Source organism: Phacochoerus africanus, chromosome 13 (assembly GCF_016906955.1).
Source record: "Phacochoerus africanus isolate WHEZ1 chromosome 13, ROS_Pafr_v1, whole genome shotgun sequence".
Taxonomy (NCBI): Eukaryota; Metazoa; Chordata; class Mammalia; order Artiodactyla; family Suidae; genus Phacochoerus; species Phacochoerus africanus.
Genome location: NC_062556.1, coordinates 66,213,829 through 66,239,464, shown reverse-complemented (window position 1 = coordinate 66,239,464; position 25,636 = coordinate 66,213,829). Strand labels below are relative to the sequence as shown.

The 25,636-nt window shown below is 42.5% G+C and overlaps 1 protein-coding gene and 1 long non-coding RNA gene across 14 annotated transcripts in view; one reads left to right on the top strand and one right to left on the bottom strand.

Annotated features, from left to right (window-relative positions):
* Positions 1 to 25,636, bottom strand: part of MBNL2 (muscleblind like splicing regulator 2) — a 159,340-nt gene that overhangs the window by 13,009 nt on the left and 120,695 nt on the right. For 3 of the 8 annotated variants that reach the window (XM_047756177.1, XM_047756169.1, XM_047756170.1), the window contains 2 exons: positions 24,252 to 24,305; positions 23,467 to 23,620 (listed from right to left, as the gene is read on the bottom strand). In XM_047756177.1, the coding sequence (XP_047612133.1) occupies positions 23,467 to 23,620; positions 24,252 to 24,305 (208 nt within the window). Of the gene's footprint in view, positions 1 to 14,426; positions 14,522 to 23,466; positions 23,621 to 24,251; positions 24,306 to 25,636 lie in introns of all 8 variants that reach the window. The other 5 variants (XM_047756178.1, XM_047756171.1, XM_047756173.1 and 2 more) reach the window with 3 other exon arrangements.
* Positions 1 to 25,636, top strand: part of LOC125113452 (uncharacterized) — an 82,848-nt gene that overhangs the window by 49,064 nt on the left and 8,148 nt on the right. For all 6 annotated transcript variants that reach the window (XR_007131462.1, XR_007131459.1, XR_007131463.1 and 3 more), the window contains exon 3: positions 11,733 to 11,850. This is a non-coding gene — a long non-coding RNA (uncharacterized LOC125113452). The remainder of the gene's footprint in view (positions 1 to 11,732; positions 11,851 to 25,636) is intronic.

The following is a 25,636-nucleotide window of genomic DNA, read 5'->3' as shown; positions in this document are numbered from 1 at the left end:
CCCCCGAGGGTGTAAGACCGGCGAGAAAGGCGCTGTTTTACTCATTGCTGTGTTCCTGGAATTCTGAATTTGACATGACACAAAGTGGGCTCTTAATCAACATTTGTTGAGAAAAAGTATGAAGATGTGTTGCACTGAGTTAACAGTGGGCTTTTGTTAAGGCTTGAGAATAGACCCAGCCTTTTTTTTTTTTTTTTTTTGGCCGCACCTGAGACATGTGGACGTTTCTGGGCCAGGGATCGAACCTGCACTGCACTCGCAACCCATACCACAGTGGTGGCAATGCTGGACCCTTAACCCCCTGCACCACGTGGGAACTTTCTAGACCCAGCTTCTAACATGCATGGTTCACTGAGGAAGAATCTGCCTTTGCACTCAGCTGCCTGTTTTATGAAAACTGAACTCAAAGGAAAACACAGCACAATAAAGCATTTTTTAATGTGAAAAGAATAATTTTATACTATAGTTTAATGAAACAAAAACCTAAGTACAATTAGGCATTTCTTTCCAGCCCTAATCCTTTCTTTGGAGAAATGTCTATTCAGATCCTTTGCCAAAATTTAAAATATTGTGGTAAGATACACAGAGCACAACAGTTTCCGTTTTAATCATGTTTCAGCGCACAGTTCTGAGTCAAGGGCACTGAGACCGTTGTGCCACCATCACCATCATCCGTCTGCAGAGGTTTTCACCATATTCCAAACTGAAACTCCGTGCCCATTAAATAACTCGCTGTTCTCCTTTATGGCCGACACTTAACCCTATCTTCCTTCTTTTCCTCTAGTCTTGCTTTTCATCCTCCCCATTTTTGGGTTCAAAATGGAATCTTTCTGTTTGCATCCCAGAACCGTCATTAAATTCCTCAGCTTACTTTGGAACTTATCTCTGTGGTTGTATCTACAACTAACTTAACCTCTGGTCACTTCCTCCACCGTCGCCTCCTCCGGCCTAAACATGCATTCTCAAGTTGTGATGTTCATTTAACCTGAGATTTATGTGAAGGTAAGGTTCTATGGAAACCAGGGAAAAACTGGTAAAGGTTCTTTCAACCTCAAGTCAGCAGAAGGAAGGGAATCATGAAGCTCAGAAAGGAAATCAATAAAATAGGGATTAAAAAAATAGAAAAAAATTAATAAAACCCAGAGCTGGTTCTTTGAAAGGGTAAACAAAATCGACAGACTCTGGCCAGACTCACCAAGAAGAAGAGAGAGAAAGAACCCAAATAAAATAAGAAATGAAAAAGGAGAAATCACAATGGTCAACTAAACAGACCAAGCGCTAGAAACGAAAATGAAAACGTAATAAAAACACTCCCTACAAACAAAAGTCCAAGACCAGATGGCTTCACAGGTGAATTCTACCAAACATCCAAAGAAGAACTTATACCCATCCTTCTTAAACTTTTCAAAAGATTGAGGAAGAAGGAACACTCCCAAAGACATTCTATGAAGCCACCATCATCCTAATACCAAAACTAGACAAAGATACCACCAAAGAAGAAAATTAGAGGCCAATATCTTTGATGAAAATAGACACAAAAATTCTCAACAAAATTCTAGCCGACCAAATCCAACAACACATAAACAAGATCACACATCTCTCTTTTAAAATTACTGTTTTTTTTTTTTTTTCTTTAGATGAAAGTCCTGGATAAAAGGACCCCTCCTGGTATACTTTTTTTTAACAGAAGTTCTTTGCCAGTTTTCCACCCTGGGAAAGGTGAGAGGGTGGCCTTCTCCATCTGCTTTTTAGCTCATTTACTGGACTGAAATTATTTGATTTTCCTGGTTGGTCTCATCAACTAACCATATGTTCAGACCATTTCTGAAACTGAACTTGGAGTTTAAAAAGGTTTGCTTCTACTGGAATTTTCTTCTTACATGGTGTTAAACCTTTAACAACAGTTAAACTCAGTAGTTAGAAGTTTTCAAGGAAGCCATATAAAGAGTTTCATCCCAAGCCTACACGGCCCACAAGTTCCAGTCTAATTCAAGTATGGCGGAGACACAAGAGAACAGGATTTGGAGGCTGGCAAGCCTGTTTTAAAACTGTCCAGCCACTTCCAACCTGTTTGAATCTTGAGTACATTATTCTTTAAAATTAGCTCTCCTCTGGAAGAATGGATAAAAACACTTCACAGTGCTCTGTTGAGTATTGAATGAAATAATGCATATGAATATCTAATATGTAATAGTGATTTTTGATAAATGTTGGTTCCCCTCCCTTAGTTTAAGATTCATAATTCTAAATAAAATTTGGTTTCAGCATCTATTTAAATAGGCAATAATAGTATGCACTTAAATATCATATAATCTGTATGACACTCCATGTATGGTGGTGATAAACTTGATTTTGAAGAGATTAAGATTCTCTAAAATGTCAAATACACTTCTCTTTTTGCATATGTCTATCCTGGCCGGTCACTGATAACTAAAGAAATATATGCTGGATTTCTCTGCTATTTATGAAAGTCTTGACTGTCATTCATATTAATCATTTTTTAAACTAAAGCCTTGGATGATAAAAGCATCAACAGCCAGTAGCATACAATGATCAGTGTCTCCTGCAATAGGAAGTTCTATTCTACGAGAGGCAGAATCTCTCACTCTTGAAATTTAGACCCAGCTCAAACCCAGCGTCTAGGCCTCATAGGTGTGTCACCATTGCTGATTCAACATCTCTCATTCCTCGTACTCCTCATCTCTGTACTGGGACTCAGATGTGGTCCCTAACTCATAAGTTACTGTGAGTCTTCGATAAAGCGATTAACGAGTACCTGCTGCTAATAAGCACATAATGCTACTGTTATCACATGGTAATATTTCACCTACTTTAATTTCCTAGGCAAAGCCACAAAACATGAACATGAGCATTGTGACAAGGTATAGCATTTACTAATAATTCTTAGATCACTGTGCTCAGAGCAAACCACTATTTATGGATGCTTTTGTACACCCAGTTTTGTCTAATAAACATCCGTGTTTCAATTTTCAAATTTTTACCTCTTCTCACATAGGTCCACATGCACAGCAGAAAAAATCAGGGGACTTATGAGCTTATGTTTTTTTTTTAAAAAAAAAAGCAACTCAAACACCATTTTCAAAGCAAAGGAATACAACGGGGTTTTCTTCTCATTCGTCACATACACCTTAGATTTCCCTGTCTTAACTTCTTTCCTTGTTCAAGGCCCTCCTTAATGTGGCAGGGTCAGGGAAGAGCAAAGAAAAGAAGATGAACAATAGGAATCGATTCAAGCAAAGTTCCTTTTCTCCTGCAGCTTCATAACAAAAGTGAGTCTCTGGCCCTTGCAAATATTCCTGGATAACAATGACAAATATTGAAAGAATGACTAATGGGAGAGTTATGAAATTATTACTGGAGATAAAATTTAGAGGAAAAGAAGGACTCGAGTTTAGCATCCCTGGGTATCTTTTTAATTCCTCCAAACCCTTTCTAAATTTTAAGGAGGAAGCAAATCTATTGATTTGTTCAAGAAAACGTATAGCCAGCATCTCCATGCTGGTCTGTGGTTTGATGGAGGGAAAGAGGACTGAGCATGGTGTCAGGGGATGAGCGTCTAACCCCTTAGGTAGCCCTGAGTACGTCTCTTAACCCTTCTGGGTCCTTTCCCCCATTTTAAAATGGAAGGTTAGGAGCTTGGGGGAGGCGCACGTCTGGTTTTGCCACTTAATAAATGATCTTGAACAAGTTTTTCAGACTCTCAAATTTGCAGTTTCCTTATCTGTATATTGGGGATAAGAACAGTCCGTTACTAGGCCATTTTGGTTTTTAATGAAATAATTTGTATAAAAGCTTAGCCGAGGTCTGGCATTGGTAAGGGCTGACTAACAAAGAGATGCTTGTGTTATCTTTGTGCTGCCCACATGTACTCTGGAGCCGCGTTCATGATCATTTAAAGCACTTTCTTGGGAAGGCAGGGTGGGGAAAGGGAAAAAGCACTACCCTAGGTAGGACACAGAAAATCGGGTTCTAGTCCTGGATCGCTTATTATTTACGTGACTTGGGCAAGCCACCTTGCTGATCTGGGATCTTGTCCCCATTTATAATGTAGCTTGCATCATCCTTTTTTGTTGTTGCTGTTGTTGTTGAAGCACGGCAGGATTGTGGTCAGTTCGCTCTTATGACTTAGCGCCTTTCATAATTTGGATGTAGTTAATGTAGGTCTTGAGTCAGACCTGCACTACCTGATGTAACAGCGACTGTGGGAAAATGGGTGACATTCTACAACGATCAGCTTAAGGATGCTGCTTCCAGAAATGCACTGTAGTAAACAGTGAAGAATCTCTGTATTTGATGACAAGAACATAAATTCTGAGATCTCTGAAACGCCAGGGCAAGGGGAGTGATGATGAGAATAATATAATTTGATCCCCAAGAGTTAAAACAGACAGACCGAAAGCGCCGGCATATTATATGTGATGCCAAGGCATGATGGGGTCTAAATGCTAGACTATATTTTTTTCGTAAACTATTGTCGGAAAACACCAGTCAACAAATCTGTTCTTTATAGTACAAATAAAAGTGAAGAAAGGGCAACAGGGATCATCCTTTGTTGTGTTAAGTCACTGGGAGAGCTGCCTTATAGTAGCTGCGGTGGTAGGGAGCAGAACGGTGGTGAATCTGCAGATACTGCAGAAATTGGAAAGAGCCCGTGGGAGAGAAAAGGATCCAACTGCCTCCCTGAATTTTTCTGATTTTGTTGATTCCAGTCTGTCTTCCTTTGGATCTGCAGGTTTTGCATTCCAGGATTCAACCAAACTTAGAAAATATTCCAAAAAATTCCAGAAAGTTCCAAAAAGCAAAACTTAAACTTGTTGGGCGTGGGCAACTATTTCCATAGCATTTGCACTGTATCAGCTAACACAGAGGTGATTTAAAGAGAGGTCGTGCGTAGGTTGTACGCAAATGCGCCATTTTATAAAAAGGACTTGAGCATTTGTGCATTTTGGTATCTCTCGGGGTCCTGGAACCAGCCCCTCACAAATGTCTGGGGACAAATGTATTCACCCTCCCCCGACACCTTCTCTCCTCTCTCCCAGTTTCATGACTTCATCATCGAAGCAGCTTCCTCATCAGTTGACCTGCACTCAGCCTATCCCAGCTCACACCTACCGGCTGAGCCGGGAGACAAGGGATTCCAGCCTCTCATTGCGCATTTCGCTGTCCTGCTCTCCTCTTGCCTAAATGGCCCTCAGTAACCTGAGCCCTCCCCCCCGCCTGGCAAATATTTTTGGTACCGCCCAGGTGTGTCTTCCCTTCACTCACTCAATGCAGTGCAGCCTCTGGTGGACCAGAGCCTCAGTGCCCCCCCTCGCCCGCCCGCCTTAGATCCGATGTAACAGCTGCTCCTTCTGCATCTACTGTGGGATAGAGTCCAAGGCTGATTCTGAAACTCCTGCCTGAGCCACTCAGGCTGTCGGGGAAGAAGGTGGGATCCGGGAAGCACTGACTTCAGATCAAAACATCTTGAGGTCAAATGCAGGGTCTTCTACCGATTAGAGCCATGGCCAAATCTAAGCCTTGATTCCTTCACACGTTAAAGAGGGAGGGTGGGGCCCATTCGATACGGTCAAATGGGGGCACGCACATAAAGCACAGCGCTGGTACATTTATAACGCCAGTCCCCTTGCCCCAGCTCCGCCCTGAAAATCTCACCCTGGTCTGGATCAACCTTGGCTGTTCCTTATCTAACTCCTGTCCATCCTTCGAGACCTACCTCCCCACTCTAGGGCTGGGGCGCTGCCCTGGAGCTTACTCCCAAGCAGTAACAGACTATTTCATGTCGTGACACTGTCTGACTGCTTCCCGTCTCTTGGACTAGGCAGTGAGCTCCCAGGTACCTTTAGCACCTCCCCACACTGGTGGCCCTAGAATGTTGAGCAGATGCAGACGGGACTGACCTCGGAAGCCACGGCCTCCAGTGATGGGGCCCAGAGGGAAGGCCAGAAAGAGCAGAGAGGCCAGCCCTAAGGCCAATTTGTCTTTGACTCCTGGCATCCAGTAAGCGGAGTGACAGGTTGCTGACTCCTCCTTTGTATCAGGAGGCAGCAGGGATCTCTCCTCGCCACCTACCCAACACTGCAAGGCTGGCAACTTCCCCAAGCACGCAGGTGGAAGTGTGAGAAGGCGGGTGGCAGTGGCAGAACTTGGGGAGATAAATGCCTATAAATCAAAATTTGACTCCGTTCATAGCAACTTTTATTGAGAATAAGACCCCATTCATCCTTCATCCCTTGGCAATGGATCAGAATGACTGAATTGCACCTAATCTCTCTTCCCTTATAAATCTAGGGCTGGAAATAAACACACATATAGGATAAACTGTGTATTTATTCCTCTCAAAAGAGAAAACCTAAAATTAGAAAAAACGGGCATGATTTGATTACCGTCCACAAAAGCCAAGGGACTACTGGGAATATGACTTTTCAATCTAAAGCGATGCCTCTAAATTCCATCGGAAGGCAAAAGAGGATGGGACTTGAGATAGAATAAGTAGGACAGTCCACCAGGCAGTAAAGTTCCACGTAAGGACCCTCGACATTTTCTCTTCAGCTGCACAAACTGGAACTGATGATATGTCTTTGGGTGCTATGTACAAAAGAATTCCACCCAAGTTTCTCAGCAGGAAGTGCAAATTATTCATGAAAAATGAAAATGTACTAGATGACAACACTTACATAACTTAGCCGTCCCCTGGAGAATCTGCAAATACACATATTAATTAAACCTCATGGTAGTGGTTCTGCAAAGCAGCTGCTTCTGAGGCAGGAAAATAAAAGGTCTTTTTTCTTATTTTCTGATCTCTTGAAGAGAGAGAATAATCTGCCTCTACGTAGCTTTCCTAGACCCAAGACCACCTACGGCACAGAGGGCATCCTTCCCATCGCTCCATCCCTCCACTCCTAAAAAAATTTTTGGACCAAACTAGCAAGTCTGGATTCCAAAGCCTTAGACATGTTGCACCACGGAATTTAGACTCAAATGACCCAAAGCAGCCTGAATTAACAGCATTAACTGGATGCAGGTGGCACGATGCACAATCTCCCTCTCTCCCCCTCTCTCCCCCCATCACCCCCTCTTCCCCCCCCCTTTTGCGCGCTCTCTCTGCGTGTGCGCGCGCACACACAAACACACACACACAAAACCTCTCTGTCCACAGACTATTTGATATGACAATTCTGCCTCATTTGAAGCAACCAGATCCATTACTGAAACTGAACCCTCCTTTATAATTACAGACTATCAGCACCAAGTTAGAGGTGGCTTTAGCACTGTTATGATGCTGAGATAACCTGAGCACTACTTGTTTTGTGGGGGGAGCTGCATCCGTGGCATGTGGAACTTCCCGGGCCAAGGATCGAACCTGTGCCTCAGCTTTAACCAGAGCCATGGCAGTGACAACACCAGGCCCTTAACCCACTGAGCTCACAAGGGAACTCCCTGAGCACTACGTACAAGGGCTGGATTCAAGACAGTTGCTGTCCAGGGCTTTTTGGAGCACCGTGTCCTTGGGGTCTAGCTGCTGTCCGTCATCTGTTCTCCGGCCCTAGCAAATTGTGAGAAAGGAGTAGTTCCCAGTTTGGTCATCGTACAGGGAGGCAGGCCGCTTTCCTGTGTATTTTGGGAGAGGAAGCTGACGGGGGTCAACTCTTCCCACGCTGGGGCTTTGCAGAACCAAGATTTTTCTTGTGAAAAAAATACAGGCTCCAAATGGGTCAAGTGGTGAATAATGGGGAATGTTTAATGCCTCCTACATTTGTCTGAATATAGTCCTAACAGATGGCTTTGAACAATAGATATTTTATAAAACTCCTTGCGATGAGAGATTAAGTAAAACATGACCTCACCTTTCTAGATTTCTTGGTTAGGACAGGCTGATTTACTGTAACTTTCTACACAGATATCCAAGAATCTGTATACAAATAGCTTTGAAGTTGTGCTCACATTTTTAAGTGAGAAATAAGTAAAATCCAATGCTTTAAAAAATTTTCTCATCTCTCTTTAGTAATTTGCAGAAGACCAGATAAAGCATAATATATGTATCTGGTTACATGTAATTATTTGGTTTCTCTGGTAAGATATTGTTAAAATTATAGAGTAAACATATCAGGAGGGTCTGGAAAATGGAATTTCCTGACTTTTCAAGTATTCCAATAAATGGAGGGCTAGGAATGTATGATTTATTATTAACTAATTTTCAATAAGCTCTTCCTAAGGCCAACTTGTCTGTTGAATGGATTCAGTCTGTGGGGGAGGATTCCGACGACGTGACAAGACAGTGAACGAGGCCATAACTGTAAACGTGAATCCGCACTTGCTGGGGGTGCGGTTAGTGTGGACATAGTGCCAGAAATACAATTTGATTTCACCAGCTTTAAAGGTAACTGCTTGGGGTGCTCCCTTAAAATATGCCCAATATTCAGTATGCAGTAATTTTTCTTCCTAGCATGGACTCATGACCCAGGGTGAATGAGAGGAATAATTGCCCTCCATGTCCGCCTCGCTCTAACTGAGGCACCGTGGGCAATACGTATTCACTCCAAATCTGAAGGGTCTCTTTCTTGCCAGCAAAGGCCTGAGGGGTCTTGGAGCGCCCGTGGCCCCGAAGCGTCATTGAGGCAGGGAGAGGAAGCCACAGGCTAGGGGTTAAAGCCCACAGGCGGTGTTTGATCAGGGAGTCAGCCCACTGCTGTCCTTGATGAGACTGAGTTCTGGGCCTACAGAGGCAACTTCCTGTGGTTAACTGTCCCCGTCAGCCCGAATCTCATTTTCGGCCACGTGGCATTTATCTGGACAGGGTCTGCCATGGTATGAAATAGATTTCACGTTTCTCTTTGGCTCAAAGTGATTCTCCCTTTGCAATAGGCCAAGGCAAGACAAACTAGGCCACTTGCCAGCTGCCACTGTCCCAGTTTAGGCTCTTGTTAAAACCTCTCAAAGGTCTCTGCAGACTCTCCTGCCTCGACTTCATCCGCTCGTTCTCCCTAGAGCTCTGTTCTGTCACGTTCCTGCTTGAAAACCTTCAAGGGCCAAAGAAAGGCTGAACCCTTGATCTTGGCATTTAAGGTCCTGCCCAATCGGAATCCAACCTATGTTGCTGTCGCTCCGGAAAACTGGTGCTCAGAGCAATTGGATGATTCGCTTTTCTCTGCTAAGCTTTGCACTTCCGACCCTTGTGTATCTGTGCTGTCCTTCCATCCATCTAATGATGAGGCTTTAAGGAACATGCAGATAAAGTCCTTGTGGAATCGGAGGCTAGGAAAAGAAATTCTAGCTGCGGGGGCTCAGGGAAAGACTCTGCATATAAATTGTATTTTAATTGGGCCTTCAAGGATGTTATTAGGTAAACTGAATAATCTCTGTATATAAATGAGGAAATGAAGATTTAAAACATATTTACTTGGAAATTATTCTCTCCCTTTTTGAAACAGAATATAGCTTTTTTGTTAGTTTTTTGTTTGTTTTTAAAGGCCGCACCCACTGCATATGGAAGTTCCCAGGGTAGGGGGCTGAATCAGAGCTGTAGCTGCTGGCCTACACCACAGCCACAGCAACACTAGATCCGAGCCACATCTGCGACCTACACCACAGCTCACAGCAAGGCCGATCCTTTACCCACTGAGTGGGGCCAGGGATCAACCCGAGTCCTCACGGATACTAGTCAGGTTTGTTACCACTGAGCCACAAGGGGAACTCCTAGAATGTAGTTTTGAAATAAAAAAAATAATAGAGCGATGACAGGATAAATACCACAATAATTCAAGTTAGAGGGATTTCAATTTGCACTCTCATTTCATTAAATAAAACCTCTTATAATATGACTAATACTAGGCAATCCATACACTCGGCGGTTGACTGCAGCACCTCTTTTAATGGACACTCTCAACTGGCTTCAGACTAGGCATCTGGAAGCTTAGACATCCCGGCCTTCCGGGATGGGCTGAAACTGACTGGTTCTCTGGTACCCTCATCTTCACTTCTGATTCCCCTTGTCTCCAAGCTACTTGTGAGGTCATTGGCAGAGCCTGGGAGTAACGTCTAAGGCCATGCTTCACACAAAAGAAGCCCAAGAACCTGCTTCACTAGGACTAAGGGCTAATCCCTTTTTACTTCTCACCTTAGTTCTCATCTAACTTGTATAGAAATTATTCATAATTTTCAGTCTACTCACTGATGGTAACATTACACAGAAGAGTAACCAGTGGTTATACACTAATTAATACACTATACCTCAGCTCTGTACATGGTTCCTAAACATGACCTGGTTCTTAGATAACCTGCTTGCAGCTCTGCTCAGATTCAGTTCATCTTCCCAGCTTAGGACTCACCTTGGTTTGAGCTGCATTAGCAGGGCTCCATTTTCCCTGAAAGCAATAGAGCTTGCTGCTATTGGGTTTCACTTTAAAAATAGTTTTATTTGTGGAAGAAGTGACTTTCACTTATTTATAATCATAGAGCGAGGCAGTGTAGCATGATGGTTTAGCGCAAGGCCTCTGAAATCAAACTGCCTGGGTTCATGTTCCAGCACCACCGTTCATTAGATGTTTATTAACCTTGGCTAAGGGAGCTAACCTTTGTCTCAGTTTTACCATCTATAAATTGGGGATGACAATAATCATAATACTGTTTTAAGGGTTAAGTGAACGTATCTTCTACATATATAGGCTTTCTCACATGATATAAAATATATATGGTATATAATATGTAATATACGAGAGAGAAACCATTTAGAATAGTATCTTGCACATATAAGTAGCTTTTAAATAATAATAATATTATTATTAGGTATAATTTGTGTATTAAGGCCCAAAGACCTTACCTGAAATCAGAAATAGCTGTTAGTAAATTAGTTTATATTGTATTTTTTGCTTATCTCTACCTCTAGAGCTAAATAACCAAAAATTATCTTCTATTTCCCCAAAGTATTTGGATTTTTGTCATCACTTAATTTCAAGCTACAAGTCTAAGTTCCGTTAAAACTTTCATTGCTGATGCCTTGATTAAGCCCTGAGGGTAGACCTTACAGATCTGTTGCCTGTTCATCCTGACTGACCATGGGGGTAACACGAAACAGAACACTGGACTGGAGGAGCTGTCATGGGAGTTTCGGTCCGTCTTCTTCCTTCTATGAATGACTTATCTAATTGCAGATACCTATGAGATTTGAACTATCTGAACTGACGGTCTAAACTGATCAAATGAACTGGAAAACTGGCAGAAGCCTTCCGCGCTGTGTGTTAAAGGCAGATCGCTCAGGGATGACAAGGAGGGGAGGGTGCGAGCATTCCCAGAACTCTGAAATCACCAGCACCGCTTCCTATCCTGTTCATTACCTTTATGAGCAGAGGCTTTGGGCCCAGGATAATAGCTGAGGAACCACAGGTTTGTTGAGCCTTAGAACTGGAAGGGAGGCTGGAGGCCATCTAGTTCTAGGCTTCCTTCCACAAAGGGGGAAACAGACCCATCTGGTTTAAACGACATGTAATTCACACGGATATGACTCCATGTGAGTTTAAAAGGTAAACTGGCAACAGAATGGAAAGCTGTCATTTTGCAGTCATCAGAAATCTCTGAATTCGGAATTCCTGGGCACTAAAAGAATTTCCAAGTTCTTTGCAGCTGCTTTGCTCTTTGAAACTTGTTGAAAAGACATTAAGAATATCATATCTGAAAATGTATGTTTACCACTGTTTCTTTTTCTGCGTAAGCAGACCCCCATCAAGAGCTGCTAAAGGATTTCTCTTCCTTATCATTGAAACCCCGTCCAGCAATGACTACAGCCGGAAAACTGCAAGATGCCGAATCTAGGGTCCCTGAAGCTACTCTCAGGTACTCCTGTAATTCCCCTTCTTTGTATTTAACTGAAGTTAACTTGTTAGTTCCTTTACCAATCACATTCAACTGTAAAGAGATATATTTTAGGGAGTTCCCTTCATGGCTCAGCAGTTAATGAACCTGACTAGGATCCATGAGGATGCGGGTTTGATCCCTGGTCTCGTTCAGTGGGTTAAGGATCCGGTGTTGCTATGAGCTGTGGTGTAGCTTGCAGACATGGCTCGGATCCCACGTTGCTGTGGCTGTGGTGTAAGCCGGTGGCTACAGCTCCTATTCAACCCCTAGCCTGGGAACTTCCATATGCCGCAAGTACGGCCTTAAAAAGCCAAAAAAAAAAAAAAAAAGAGAGAGAGAGATTTTAGCTTCTGAATCGTCTATGCTTCCTGCCTCTGACCCCCTACACACAAACATAAACCTACATTCATGTATGCAATCTCTGTTTTTTCCTACGAGATGGAGCCAAAAAAATCACCAGGCTGGAAAAACACTTACGACACGTGGTCGAGAACTTATCATTAAAAAGGAATTTATCTGAAAGCTATAAATCTTGACTTCCTTTCCATTCACAGGAAAGAACATTCTGTATTAGAAGTGGTTACCTTGCCATAAAGTATGAAGGCTTAATTCCACTGTAACAAATGTTACATTCCACCTCAAACTTACTTTCTTACCAAGGGACTTCCTAACAGAAAATCTGTTTAAAAAAAAATCACAAAAGGAAGGCAGGACTTAGACACAAAGAAGCATTTCCAGTTTCCTGGACTAGGAGTGACCCAAGTGAAAAGAGGTGCTTTGAGCCTAATAATGGAAGGATGAACACTGCTTCTCCCTCCTCCCATCCCATCATTAAAAAAAACCCCTCCCAGCTGAGAAACACATTTGCTGTTCTTTGTTAGGTCTGCTTGGATGCCTGGGTCAGCCTTCCTAAGAGGGAAGCTGGCACAGTGAGGGGGCCGGTGAAGCACTGAGCAACAGGCAATGTAGCCTCTGACTGCCTCTCTGCACCCCCCCACCCCCCACCTCGTTCTTTTCCGCTTTACCACAATTCTGAAGGCACGGGAGGAGCTCGAGGGATTTTACGCATTTACACCCCTTCCTTCAAGTGCACTCACCCCTATCTTTTCAGTGATGAAACCTGTAGCTCTGGAATCACTTCTTCACTAGAGCAGGGAAAGAGGCATGAATCAGCCCTTCCCACCTGCACAATGCAGTCTGGCATCTGCCCTTTCTGTCTTTCCTCCTTCCTTCCTTTCTCTCTCTCTCTCTCTCTCCCCCCTTCCCTCTCATTCTTTCTCTTTTTGTGGCTCTTTAGGGCCGCACCCTCAGCATATGGAAGTCCCCAGGCTAGGGGCTGAATTGCAGCTGCAGCTGCCAGCCTACACCACAGCCACACCGCATCTGCAACCTACACCACAGCTCACAGCAATGCCAGATACTTAACCCACTGAAAACTATAAAGTATTTCTTTATATTTCCTGAGCGAGGCCAGGGATCGAACCGGCGTCCTCATAGATGCTAGTCAGGTTTGCTACCACTGAGCCACAACGGGAACTCCCTGGAATCTGTCATTTATGCCCAGACATGATTCTTCTGAGTGTCTCCAAAAGACCTTCCTTCTCTCCAGCCTCCTGCTGTGTATATCTTGTCATCTTGTATTAGTACAGTTGATCTGACTAAAAAACAAACAAACTATGCTAACACCAAAAGCAAAACTGCTCTTCTGTGAAGGGAGGGCATGCGCAAGAAGGTGATTTCTGGGTGAGCTGAGGGTTTATGCTCCGAGTCCTCTCCTGTGACAGGAGCACATGTTTGCAAGCCGGGTGGCTGGGGTTAGGGTTACAGTCAGCCTGTGACAACAGAGTGGGACACCACCAACCAGCCCTCGTGGAGACATGGTCCATCCACGGTCTTACTGGCACATGCATTCATCCAAAGGACTCAAACGCCCCTCATCAGTTATATCCAGCCTTTGTGAACTCGGTGGCCTGGCAGTCCTCTTGCAGTAACGGTCTGGCTCTTAGGCCAGTTTCTGAACGGATCATACAGTGGGATCCGAGTGAGTCTGGGAGCACGTGGGACCCGCAAAGGGAAAATGTCGACAAGAACCGCTCGGCCCTCAAATTTGCCACCAAGGAAAAAGGAGAGACTTTCCTAAGCGGAGAATTTTCTTTTCCTCCACAACAGACATGAGGGTCTGCGTGAACTGATTCAAAATAGAGCCAGTTTTGAAGCACCCCCGGGCGTGTTTTTATGGCTTTTCTGTGGCAAGTCACAAACCACTGGATACGTACTGCTGTACTAAAAGGAATTTAAGCCTGTCAGGTTAATTACACAATATTAGGTACGAAAACAAACAGTGCAACACAAAACATAGCTACATCATTATTTGCAGTAAATGTTAACTCTAAATAAGTGCAACCTGTCCATAAATGCTGGCTATAAACTCATCAAAAAAATAAAATTTGATGGATAAACATGAAAAAAAAATTCTCACCGAGAATTTTTTTTTTAAATATCAGCACTCATTTAGAGTTCGGGATTTGTGAAAGAAAGCTTTAAAAGGAGCAAACCTGATTGGCTGTGGCTGTTGCTGCGAAGGGGACACTTGTTGCAGGAGTTGTTGCTGCAGAGACAGTGGCTGACGTAGCGCTGTGCATCATGGGTACTTTCAGGAGGGGAACCATGGGAGCAATGAACAGGAGGGTGTAGCATTATGGTAATAGAAGTGGTATTTTGGCATGGTGAATATCAGCAGCAAGCCATCATGGGTTAAACCAGCAGATGGCATGCAATCACAATGCAAAGCAAGGAAGCATGGGAGAGAAATAAAAAAGGGAAAATAGCTTATTACAAGTACAATTAAAGGAAGTTTTAAAACATAATCAGTGATTCCCAGAAAGGCCAAAGCAGATTACTTTGGTTGATGTATTTATTTATAAACATTTTCCTTCTACCAACAGATCATTCCCAATTCAGAGTCTATGGTGCCCATGATAAAGGGTGCTTCTAAAAAGGTGACATGTGATGTCCCAATAAAGTAAGAATATGTAATATTCACTTCATCCTAAAATATCAGAGGCTCAACATGTAGGCTCAACATGTAGGCTTACTTTGGGTTAGAATTTTCTTGGAAGTAAGGGCAGTTAAATTGAATGGGTGGGGGGGAGGTCAATTTGGGGCTGCCTGTTCCAACTGGAATTATTGGGGACTGTGGTTTTAAGAAGAGTGGAGCAAAAACCACAGCCTTGATGTAACTTCTAACTCAGTCACTATGAAACAGCCAGACACGTTTTGCCAGTGTTTGTTTTTCTTCACTCTAAATGGAACCAATCCATGTGTCTTTAAGACAGGCTTTTGTTCCGAGGCACTGGAGAAGGTGGGGGACAGCTGCGTGAGTGCTATGAACAGGTAACCTCTGAGGGGCTGGTGGGATACAAATAAATCAACACCAAGTTAAAAAGGGCAATAAAGCAAGGCAGGTGAGACATTTGTTTTCAAAATACATCCGCTTATAATCTTTTAAAAAATCAATACTTCTGGGAAACTCTGATAACTCTAACACACAGCAAAGAGGAGATAAAGGCACACCACATGAAACTTTAAAACACTGATGAAATTAGCCTGCCTCTCTGATAAAGGAAGCTTTCTGTTTGTTTTTCTTATGCTAAATGGTTTAAACTCTAAAGAGAAACAAAATACAGATCATTAAACACAGACTGGTAACTGCGGTTTTAGGTTTCGTAGTGGTTGTTCTAGTCACATGAAAACGGTCATCCTCTTAAATAGACAAGGACATTTTAAGCCCCATACGTTAACTCTAAAGCCAAATAAGCCTTCAGATCTACTAGTTCCTACGGCATTTCTACCATCTCTGAAATCAGTCTCAAGCAAGTGAAGCGATTGTACATAATCGAAAAGACAAATAAAAAAGGTTGGAACCTACCAATACTGGTAGCGGGTGTCATGCACAAAACTGACCCTGCATGTCATGCAATGGTAGGTGGAAAAAAAGTGGATAAAGGGAAAGAAACAGGTTAGCGGTTTAGAGTTAACATTCAAAGTGAGATTGAAGCACAACCAGAAATAAGTAGGGTTAGTGAACAGTCTTTTAGAGTCATTCACATTTTCAGTGCGGACACAAATATATCTGACTTATTTTAAGCCAATATTATTCAGCGTTCACTCCTTAGACTGCTTTTCACACTTTTGGTTCACAGCCATCAACATGATTCTAATAAGAATGACATGTGATAATGCAGCCGTCTCCTTCCTCTAAGACCACACAGTATCTTACAGACATTCTCAAGTTCATCCTCTGAGGTAGGAAGTGGGTATTTTACAGATGAAAAATCTGAGGCACAGTAACTACTCCAAGGTCATGCATGGTGGGAGTCAAGGGTAAGGCCAGAAATAGAATTCTGTTCCTAAATCCAGGTCAGGTTCTGTATTCACTAGATCACACTGACCTTATTGCATTAAAAGTTCGCTTGTTTTTTGGTTGTAAAATGTTTTGTTATCAGCAAAACCATGAAAATAAAAACAGCAATTAAGATTCCGTATCCTCCAAATCAAAGGGTTGCAGGTCAGGTGAATTTTAGATGACTGTTTAAAAGCCCTCAATGCAGAAAGACTGAGGTTCCTATTAAGAAATGACCTGGGTGTGTGGGGGTGTGCGTGTGCGTGTGCGTGTGTGTGTGTGTCCTATTTTCTGCTACGAGATTCATTACGATACAGGCATGGTGACTAGCAATTCATACCGCAGAGGCAAAACAGTGCAGAACTGGGGCTGGGGCAGGACTGGGGTGAGGGCTTTTGTTATGACTGCTACTAGGTGATCCCTGAGGGGGACCTCTGGCAAAACTCCTCGGAAATCTGAAGCTGGTGTCTAGGGACTAGGCGGGGGGAAGAGAGGCAGGGAGGATTTCAGCACTTCCTTGGGAATAGCTGCCGTACCTGGGCATAGTCTTATTAATGTACTTGAATCAGGAACCTGACAGACTCTACGTATGTTGTAGAACACTGAAAAAAAGAACCTTATTGAAAGGAATTATCTACTTCTGCTTCAGCTCCTTAGAGTGAAAATCATGGTAATATAAGGATGTAGATAACTAAAGATTGGGTGTCATGTGGGTGCCAGAGAATTCGTTTGTATTGAGGGTCGGTGTCCCCACTTAGGGCTTTAGAACTGCCTTCTGAGGTTCTCGATGAGGAATCTGAGAGGTGTAGGTCTTTATTCTCTCTGCTGAACTAGTCACACTGGAGGGGGGCTTTTTGCATGATCTGCATTTTGATCAGGCAAACGTTAACTAGTCAGCCAGCTAGTCTGGGCTCCTACTCCTGGGTGCTTCAGAACCTTTGTGCTACCAGAGCCAACCGAAAACACACACACAAGTACTTCCAAATCCCACTCACAACACCCCATCTTTCTCCTTATTTTGGGGGGGGGCTGCACCCATGGCATATAGAAGTTCCAGGCTAGGGGTCGAATTGGAGCTGCAGCTGCCGGCCTACACCACAGCCACAGCAATGGTGGATTCGAGCCATGTCTGTGACCTACACTGCAGCCCACGGCAATGCCAGGTCCTTAACCCACTGAGCGAGGCCAGGGATTGAACCTGTGTCCTCATGGATACTAGTTGGGTTCGTTTCCACTGCGCCACAAGGAACTCCCGGCCTTAGCTTTCTAATCTTCAATATCAAACTTCTGGAAAGTTAGCCACACACAAATTTTCACTTCCTTGCCCTCATTTATTCTTCCATCCTCTCCAATTTGACTTTCATTTTCACCTCTCCGCTCAAATTGCTACTGTCATCAAAGACCTTCATGTTTCTGTAATCCGTAGGAGGCTTTCCATCTTCATCTAATCTCCTGAGTCATGGTAACATTTAGCACTTGGCTATTCTCTCCATAATAAATCACTCTTTTTCCTTGGATTTTCTGTCAACAGGTACACACACACACACACTCTGTATCTCTATATACTGGAGTTTTTTAGGGCTCGGTCTGGTTCCTTTTCATCTACTCTTACTTTTCTTCTAGTATATCATTCACTCCATGGTCTCATTCAATCTAGGATTTAAATACTATCTACGAGCTCAAGGCTTCCACATTCATTTATCCTGCCCAGATCGCTCCTGTGAGCTCCAGGGATTCCTACGTAGCTGCTTCTCTGGTTTTCTACTCGGCTGTCTCACAAGCATCTCAGATGTAACATACCCAAGCCCTGCTCTTTCCCACAGAATGTTTCTCCACTTCAGGAAGAAAAGACACCACCGTCTTCCAGGTGGCCATCACCACTGATGGAGCAGCTCTAGCCTCGTTCAAAAGTTCTCCCTGACACCACTTTCCCTTGTAAAATTCCCTGGTCCAGGGCACCAGTAAGACAAAGCAACTCTGCTTCTAGAATGCATCCTGCATTTGTCTATCGGTCCATCTCTGCTGCTGATTCTCACGTTGTGACCACCCTGATGTCTGGGCTTGGCGAGGCAGCAACATCTTCACTTCCTGCTTCCTTTATCCTCCTGCCTCACCTTTAGTCCATTCCCCACTCTGCTCGTGGAGTAGACCTTCCCCGAAACAGATGAGTTCACTTATCCACTGGAAAAGACTCCTTGCCTTCTCACTGCTTTTAGGATAAAGGTCCCCACGGCCTGTCTCTGACAATCTTCCCAACGGATCCTATGCTCCTCTCCCCCGGCACCCAGCTCCAGACGGATGAGCCTTCCATATCTCCGAACCAAACCCATCACGCTTTTCTCCTACTCCTGCGCTTCCACAAGCTGTCCCCTTTGCCCACCAGCATCGTTACCCCACTCTTCCTTTTCCAGCTCTCAAGGTACAGGTCGAGTCTCTAAACAACTATTCAATTGTTTTTTTTACCTTCCTCCGCACGCTACCTAACTCAGTTTCCTGTTTTAAGCCTTACTGAACTCTTCACTTTGTCATTCGCTTTACTCACACAGAAGTTAATTGCCTACGACATGGCATTTATTGAACATCCACGTCTCCTCCGCTGGAAACTCTGGGAGGGCAGGTTCACGTCTGCCTCTGTCCATGGAGCACAGAGTAGGTAGTCAGTCGAGTGAATGTTCTCAGCCACTGGTGACAGTGTGTTGGGAGCAGTGTGTTTTGTTCCTAAAATGTCTTAAAGTTACCCCGTTTGTGACTGATTTCATTTTAAAGTCAACCATGGCTAGATTTAAAGTTGTGCCTATAAAAATTCCATGTTATTTTCTCACATTCCAATGTGGATGGGCTGTCTTGGGGCACTTTCCTTTCTCGGACACATGCGAATGTCCCTGGGTTGCAAACCCTTAACAGCAGCTCCTGCAGCCACCCTGGACCAGGATTGGTCAGGACCTTTGGCTTCAGTTCAGCAGGTGGCTGAAATGCTCAATCGAATTAATGCGATAAACATCTCTTATGTGTCCTAAAAGTGACGTGAATGTTGGAAACACATAATATTGGCAGTGTGTGGTGATCTTAACTCCAGATTCTGGTCCTGAACTTCTTTTTAAGCCTCGTTCTGCCTTTTCCTCCCACTCTCATCCCTCCCCCCCCCCTTCAGTACTTTATACCAGAGCTACAGCAGGTGACTTGCTACCCCTCAAGTACCCTTCCTGGTCCACGCCGCTCCCCCTGCCCGCGATGCTCTCTCCACCTCCCATCCCAAGTAAAATTTCCCTTTCAAAGCCCTGAGCAATTCTCTCCTCCTTTGGAAAGTCCTTCTTTCTCCACATCCTTTGTCTCCACCACCTTCGGCACATCCGAGGGCCAAATCCGCTGCTTCTTTCTCCTTTGCTCCCGAGTAACTGCGCCCACTCCCTAAGGCAGCCCTTCGTGCTCTGCCCTGTTTCAGTTTCCACCTTGTTCTCGACTCCTCTGTATCCCTGCACTGGCTTTAGAGCCCCAAACAGACTATGTTTTCAAGAACTGCTCGCTAAATTGGGATAAATACAATTTGCTGAGGTTATATAGATTTACTTTTCACGAAATACTGACAAATCGTTCACCATGGTGTGTGATGACCGGACAGTTTCTGATCATTAGGCAATATTTGTGCTACACTTTCTGGTTCTCCTCATTCTGTATTTCCAATATAATGAAATAAACCAAGGAGGGAGTCAGTGGGTTGTCTTAGCTCTGACTGACAGAAGCAGTTCACTAAAGCACTAATTCTATCAACGAAGACTTCCCAAGTGTTTGCTGCTGCAGCTGCACAAGCCTTTCAACTCTAGACTCCGTGAGTCAGAATCATCTAGACAATCCCCATGAATTACATATTCCACTTTGCAGCATAGGGACAGCCTCAGTTTTCCCATCTGCAAAATGCCAGTGACCCTGCCTGCCACTGGTGGAGCGCTCTTGAAGAATGATGAGATGATGTCTCTACCAACGCTTACAGTAACTCGGAATAAACCTGTCAGAGAGATGCCAAGAATCATTATGCTGCTATTTTTGGACGTGTGTGGTTTTTGCCACTTTCCTAACATAGCAAAGAAAAAGTATAACTACTAGGTTAAAATAATTCCTATCAAAAAAGGAAAATTCCCACCCACTGCAAATGTGTTAGGGCATCAACCAGGGTGATAATTATATTAGTAGGGTTTTGGAGAAGAATCCCATATTTTGCATAATATTTTTTATTAATAACTCCACAGCCTGGAGGTAGAACTCCTAAAATCCAAAGGTGCATTGTGTCAATGGGAGAATTTTAGTAGCATGTCAAAAACTTCTCTATGAAAGGCCTTTTAATAAATGGTAACTACTTCCAGGAGAACAGAAAATATTTTTTGTTTCATATTTATGATAATTGCTAATGTAAAGCATTTATAGGAAAATCAAAACCTTTCACTTAAAAGTCAGTAAGCCCATCATCTACCAATTTAAAAAATTATTTTTGAACGTTATCACTTCATCTGCAGGGTTTCAAACAACGATTGATTGTTAACATTATCATTTTAAATTAAGCTGAAAATGTGGCTTATGAGAAAGAAAGCCTGAAATAAAAACTAGAGCCAAAATAAAACTGGACTTTCTATTATGGATTTAAGTGAGGGAACGGTTATGCTAATTTTCTTTTGATGAACGTATTTTCTTTCATTATTTAAGAGAAACATGTGAAAACTTATTAGAAGTTGCAATACCACTTCAGAGCATTAGATCCACGTTTGTTCACTATGATGTTTACATCATGGTAAACACGGAAACACTTCTCATCCACAGAATTAAGGGCTAGGACCCACTTTTCTGCTCCCAAAGCCCCTCAGTAGAGGGCTGCGGGACACGCTGGAACAGTTCTTAATGAGTCCAGCAGAGGGCGGAAGTGCACAACCACAGCGGCTGGTCCAGCCTTTGGGTCCGAGATAACAGCGCGTTTCATCAACTATAATCGGGTCACGGCAAAAGGAATGTTATTCATTCCTGCTTTGGAAATCTTTAAATGGTTGCCAGGTGGAATATTTTTCAGCGAGAATTCTTTCAGTGATTTAGCGAATCAGTCATTATTGAACTCAAGTGTTAAATATGCGTCAGAGGCCTTATCTTTGCACGGCTCAGCTCCAGGTTTTGGAGGCGCTCACAGGAAATGCTAGTGGCATTACCCCCAGTCTTCAGAAACAGACTTGTCCTGTTGTGTTTTTCCCCTCAGTATATTCTCCCACAATTTTCTTCTCTTTAAATATCTAGTGACAAGGTCTATAAAATAAGACACTTGTAGAAATCACACAGGACACTGAGATGAGTTCACCTTCTAGTGATTATTTTATGAACATGTTATATCAAGTGGATTACCAGTACAATTACTGCTGTGCTATGACTTCACTGAAATGTCACTAATTAAGGTTGTACAAGAGTGAAGCCCCAATAAGCACTGATTTATTTTTTTCATTTTTATTTTTATATCTTTTTAGGGCCGCACCTGCGGCATATGGAGGTTCCCAGGCTAGGGGTCGAATTGCAGCTACAGCTGCGGGCCTATACCACAGCCATAGCAATGCAGGATCCCAGCAGCGTCTGCGACCTACAGCACAGCTCACGGCAAGGTTGGATCCTTAAACCACTGAGCAAGACCAGGGATCGAACCCACAAGCTCATGGTTCCTAGTCGGATTCATTTCCGCTGCACCATGATGGGAACTCCAGTAAGTATGCATTTAGAGACTCACTCTACAAGCCTCTGAGTTTATGTAAGAGCAGAGCAGAACTAAAATAAGAAAACTAAATACTGAGAACTACTTTACTAATGTCATTTATATTTTTACTACAATAAATGATGTCAAGAGGTTAATGATTCATTTCAAAGTATAGATTTTATCTAAAGAATACAATATTCATTCAACACCCTCCTATGTTATTTCCCGATTTGCTACTTGACTGAAAAGTCCCACCTTGTGGACTGGAGTCAATGTGCTCTTTTTGATAAAACTGTTATTCACACTGACTGTCGAGTCTCTGTCGTGGGATGAAAATTCCGACTTCAAGCTAAGAGCTCAATGGACAGTCTCCTCACTAAGACCTAAGTCACTCCTCAGTTTTTTGTTCTTGTTTTTTGATACCCTAGCCAATTTTATTTCTTTTGCAAATATCATTCCTGCTTTTGGCAAAGACTACAAAGTCGAAGCCCTCGTCAATTGATAGCGACTCTTCGTGTTTGTATGTGGTGTGTGCGGGTCTGTGGTCAGGGAGGTGGGTAACGAAATGGAGGAAGGCCGGCGTGCCTCGCACTTCTGCTGCTTCCCTTTTATCTGATGTTTTAGGCCGCACTCGAGAGGCGGACTTTGTGGCCTCCACGAAGGGAGGCTGGCTGGTGTCGTGTCATGTAAATCAAACTGGTCACAAGGAAATTGGGTTCTAAGCCTCTTTTCGCATTAGCAGTGCCACCTTGGGAAGTCACTTCGCATTTAGGGGGCCTCAGCTTTCTCATCTGTAAAACAATCAGTGAGACGAGGAGATCACTACAAATCCTTTAACCTTTAGGATTCCATGATTAATGGATTTCATTGCTTAGTGGAATGACAGAGTTAGAGCACCTCAGCACCTAATATTATCAGGCATTGGCTCAGAAACTGAGGATAAGAGTTCTCTATATTTGTGAACTTGGTGGAGGTCGAGAAGGATGGTGAAAGAGAAAGAATGGATGTAAAAATATGAGTAGAGGATTGCTTTAATTTGAATAGCCTTGTTTTTTTAGTGCTCTAAATAGGAATAGGAAAAAAAAGGTTAGTATTTACTGGACTTGCTATTTTTAGGTCATTCAGGGTTAATGACAAATTTCAATTGTCACACATAAAAGGTCTTATTTACATAAACAGTTTTACACAGCATGTGTAAATGCAAGAAACCAAAAGCCCTAACTGCTACTTGCTCCTCGTGTGTTCCGTCTGTCACTTAACTCTGTAAAATATTTGGCTTTAGAATCCTAGCCGTCTTTAGCTCTCATTCCAAGGAAGGTAAATTTACCTAGACAGCTAAGACAATGATGAGTTTCAGGCTGTATTTATCGTACCTTTCAAAGCAAACTAGATGCCACCAAACAGCTTAAAGGAATGAGAAGAAAGCACATGACCGGAGGGCACACGGACACAGGACTTGGGACGGTCAGGCACGTACCTGTTGGAATAAACGCCGTGTGTTGCTGCAGCTGAGCACTGGTAAGAGCCTGCTGGTAGTGCAAGACGCTGGGGTTAAAGACGGTGCTGGCACCGTTGCTTTTTTCAAGTGCTTGTCTCTTTGGTAAAGGATGAAGAGCACCAGGAGGAAAGGCCTGTAAGTGAAGAATCGGATAAGACATGTATAACTCAAAGGACACCCAGCTTCCGTGTCCACAGAGATCACCAATTGCAACATTCTTTTTTAAAACGACAGCTAAGGAGATGCCTCTGCCATGCACCTTAAATTTAAACAGCGGCAATGTCGAATGAGTGAGAATTTGTTATTGAGAGCGAAAGCATGATTTCTGTAACCCAAAACGGTAGCATCTTAACTACGGAAAAGAAAAACTCTCAAGCAACAACAACAAAAATGACTTGAGCTTTTAAAATGAGTTAAACTATTCTAAGGGGTGGGGGAGAAGCATTTGTGTTATTATTAATACCTATTCTTTTCTCTAACTAAATGGCAATTTCTTGAATTTAAAGGTTAATTAGAATTATACTGAGCATTTTCCGAGCCAAGTAATTTAAATTTGCTTCACTCTTTTGGAAAAGGTATTAAATTTTGTTAGGATTAATTCATTTCATATATCACATAGGACAACGAGATGGCTAAACACCTTATTGATTTTTTTCATTAATTAATAATAAGATTGTTTGCAACCAATACTTTACAAGTAATACAAATCTCAGATGGTTTTCTGAAAAGCTACATGCAAAGCGAAAGGTGAAAGGTCAAAGTACCAGGTCTACAGATGCTTCGAGAGGTCGCTTCATTGCTTTGGCAGTCGACTGAGTCTTTTAATAACAGGCAGCGAGCACATGATGGCAGTGGGCCAATGGGATTCAAGCGAATTAACATACAGGTAAACAGCAAGCAGAGGTGCATCATGGGAACGGCATTGCATTGTGGATAGGTGAGAAGGAAAAAAATATTCTGAATGCAATATACAACGTACAAAACACTAGGCATGCACAACAACAAAAATGTTCTCTAAAGAAATGAATATTACACCTTAAATTAGTATTGAAGCAAAAATGCATCTACTATACCTTAGTTAAAAGCATATAAGAGAGTAAAATATAGATGTTTGAAATTCAGGAAAGTTAATTAAAACAGCAGCTTGCATACACACCATAAGCATTTTTTATATTGCTTCAGAAAAAAATGCAAAACTTTTAAGGGCCACGGGATTGAAGAACTTCTGATAAGTTAGCTCTCAAATATGAATACACTAAGTACAAGATCCAAGTTGAAAAAAAAAGATGGTCTTTTTACCTTTTATAAAAATAATTTTTAGTAATGATCTAGCCTAACAAAATGAAGCGGCAAACTGAGACAAACAATTCAGGCAAAAAAATATTCAAACACAAGATTATTTAGGCAAAACTGTTTGGGTTTGGATCTTAATTTTTTGTCTGAATTATGTGGATAATTGTCTCAGTTTTTCTCTTCACTCTGCTAGTGTGGATCTGGCAACATGGAATAAAGTTCCAGACTTGAGTTTTAATTTCGAATAGTAAGGGTCTCAAATTTCCCGCTTTTATTCCATCGGACAGTTTCTAATGACTAACTTATCATCCATTCTGTGTTTTTCGCCACATTTGAAATTTTAATTCAATTTATCACAAACAACTTACCGGAGGATTACATTAAGAAAATACCCTTTAGAGGGTTTTTAAAGTCCTTGGGTATGAAAATGATTTATATTCAGTAATTCTATTTGTATTTTTAACTATGACCAACCCAGTTAATGAGATGTGGAACTCTTGGTTAGAACAAATAGCAAACAGCTAAAAAATAGCAAAGAACTGCTTGAAATGTTAGAAGTAAAATAATATCTTTAACTTATAACCATTCTTGTGGGCAGATAGTTTTATTTAAACAGCTGAAATAATAGCAAGTAGTGATTGATTGAGACCACGATGAAAAAATTTTCCTATTCCTTGATACTGTTGTAAAAAAATCTAAAAATTTTGTGATGGAATTCTATGAAAATAAAGAAATTCAAAGAAATAGCTCCAATGCAAATAAAAAATGAAACACCCCTTTTCTATGTTGTGCACAATAGGTAAATCCCTAAGGTTTTGTATAATGAGTACAAAATGGTTTATACTAAAGTTGGGTT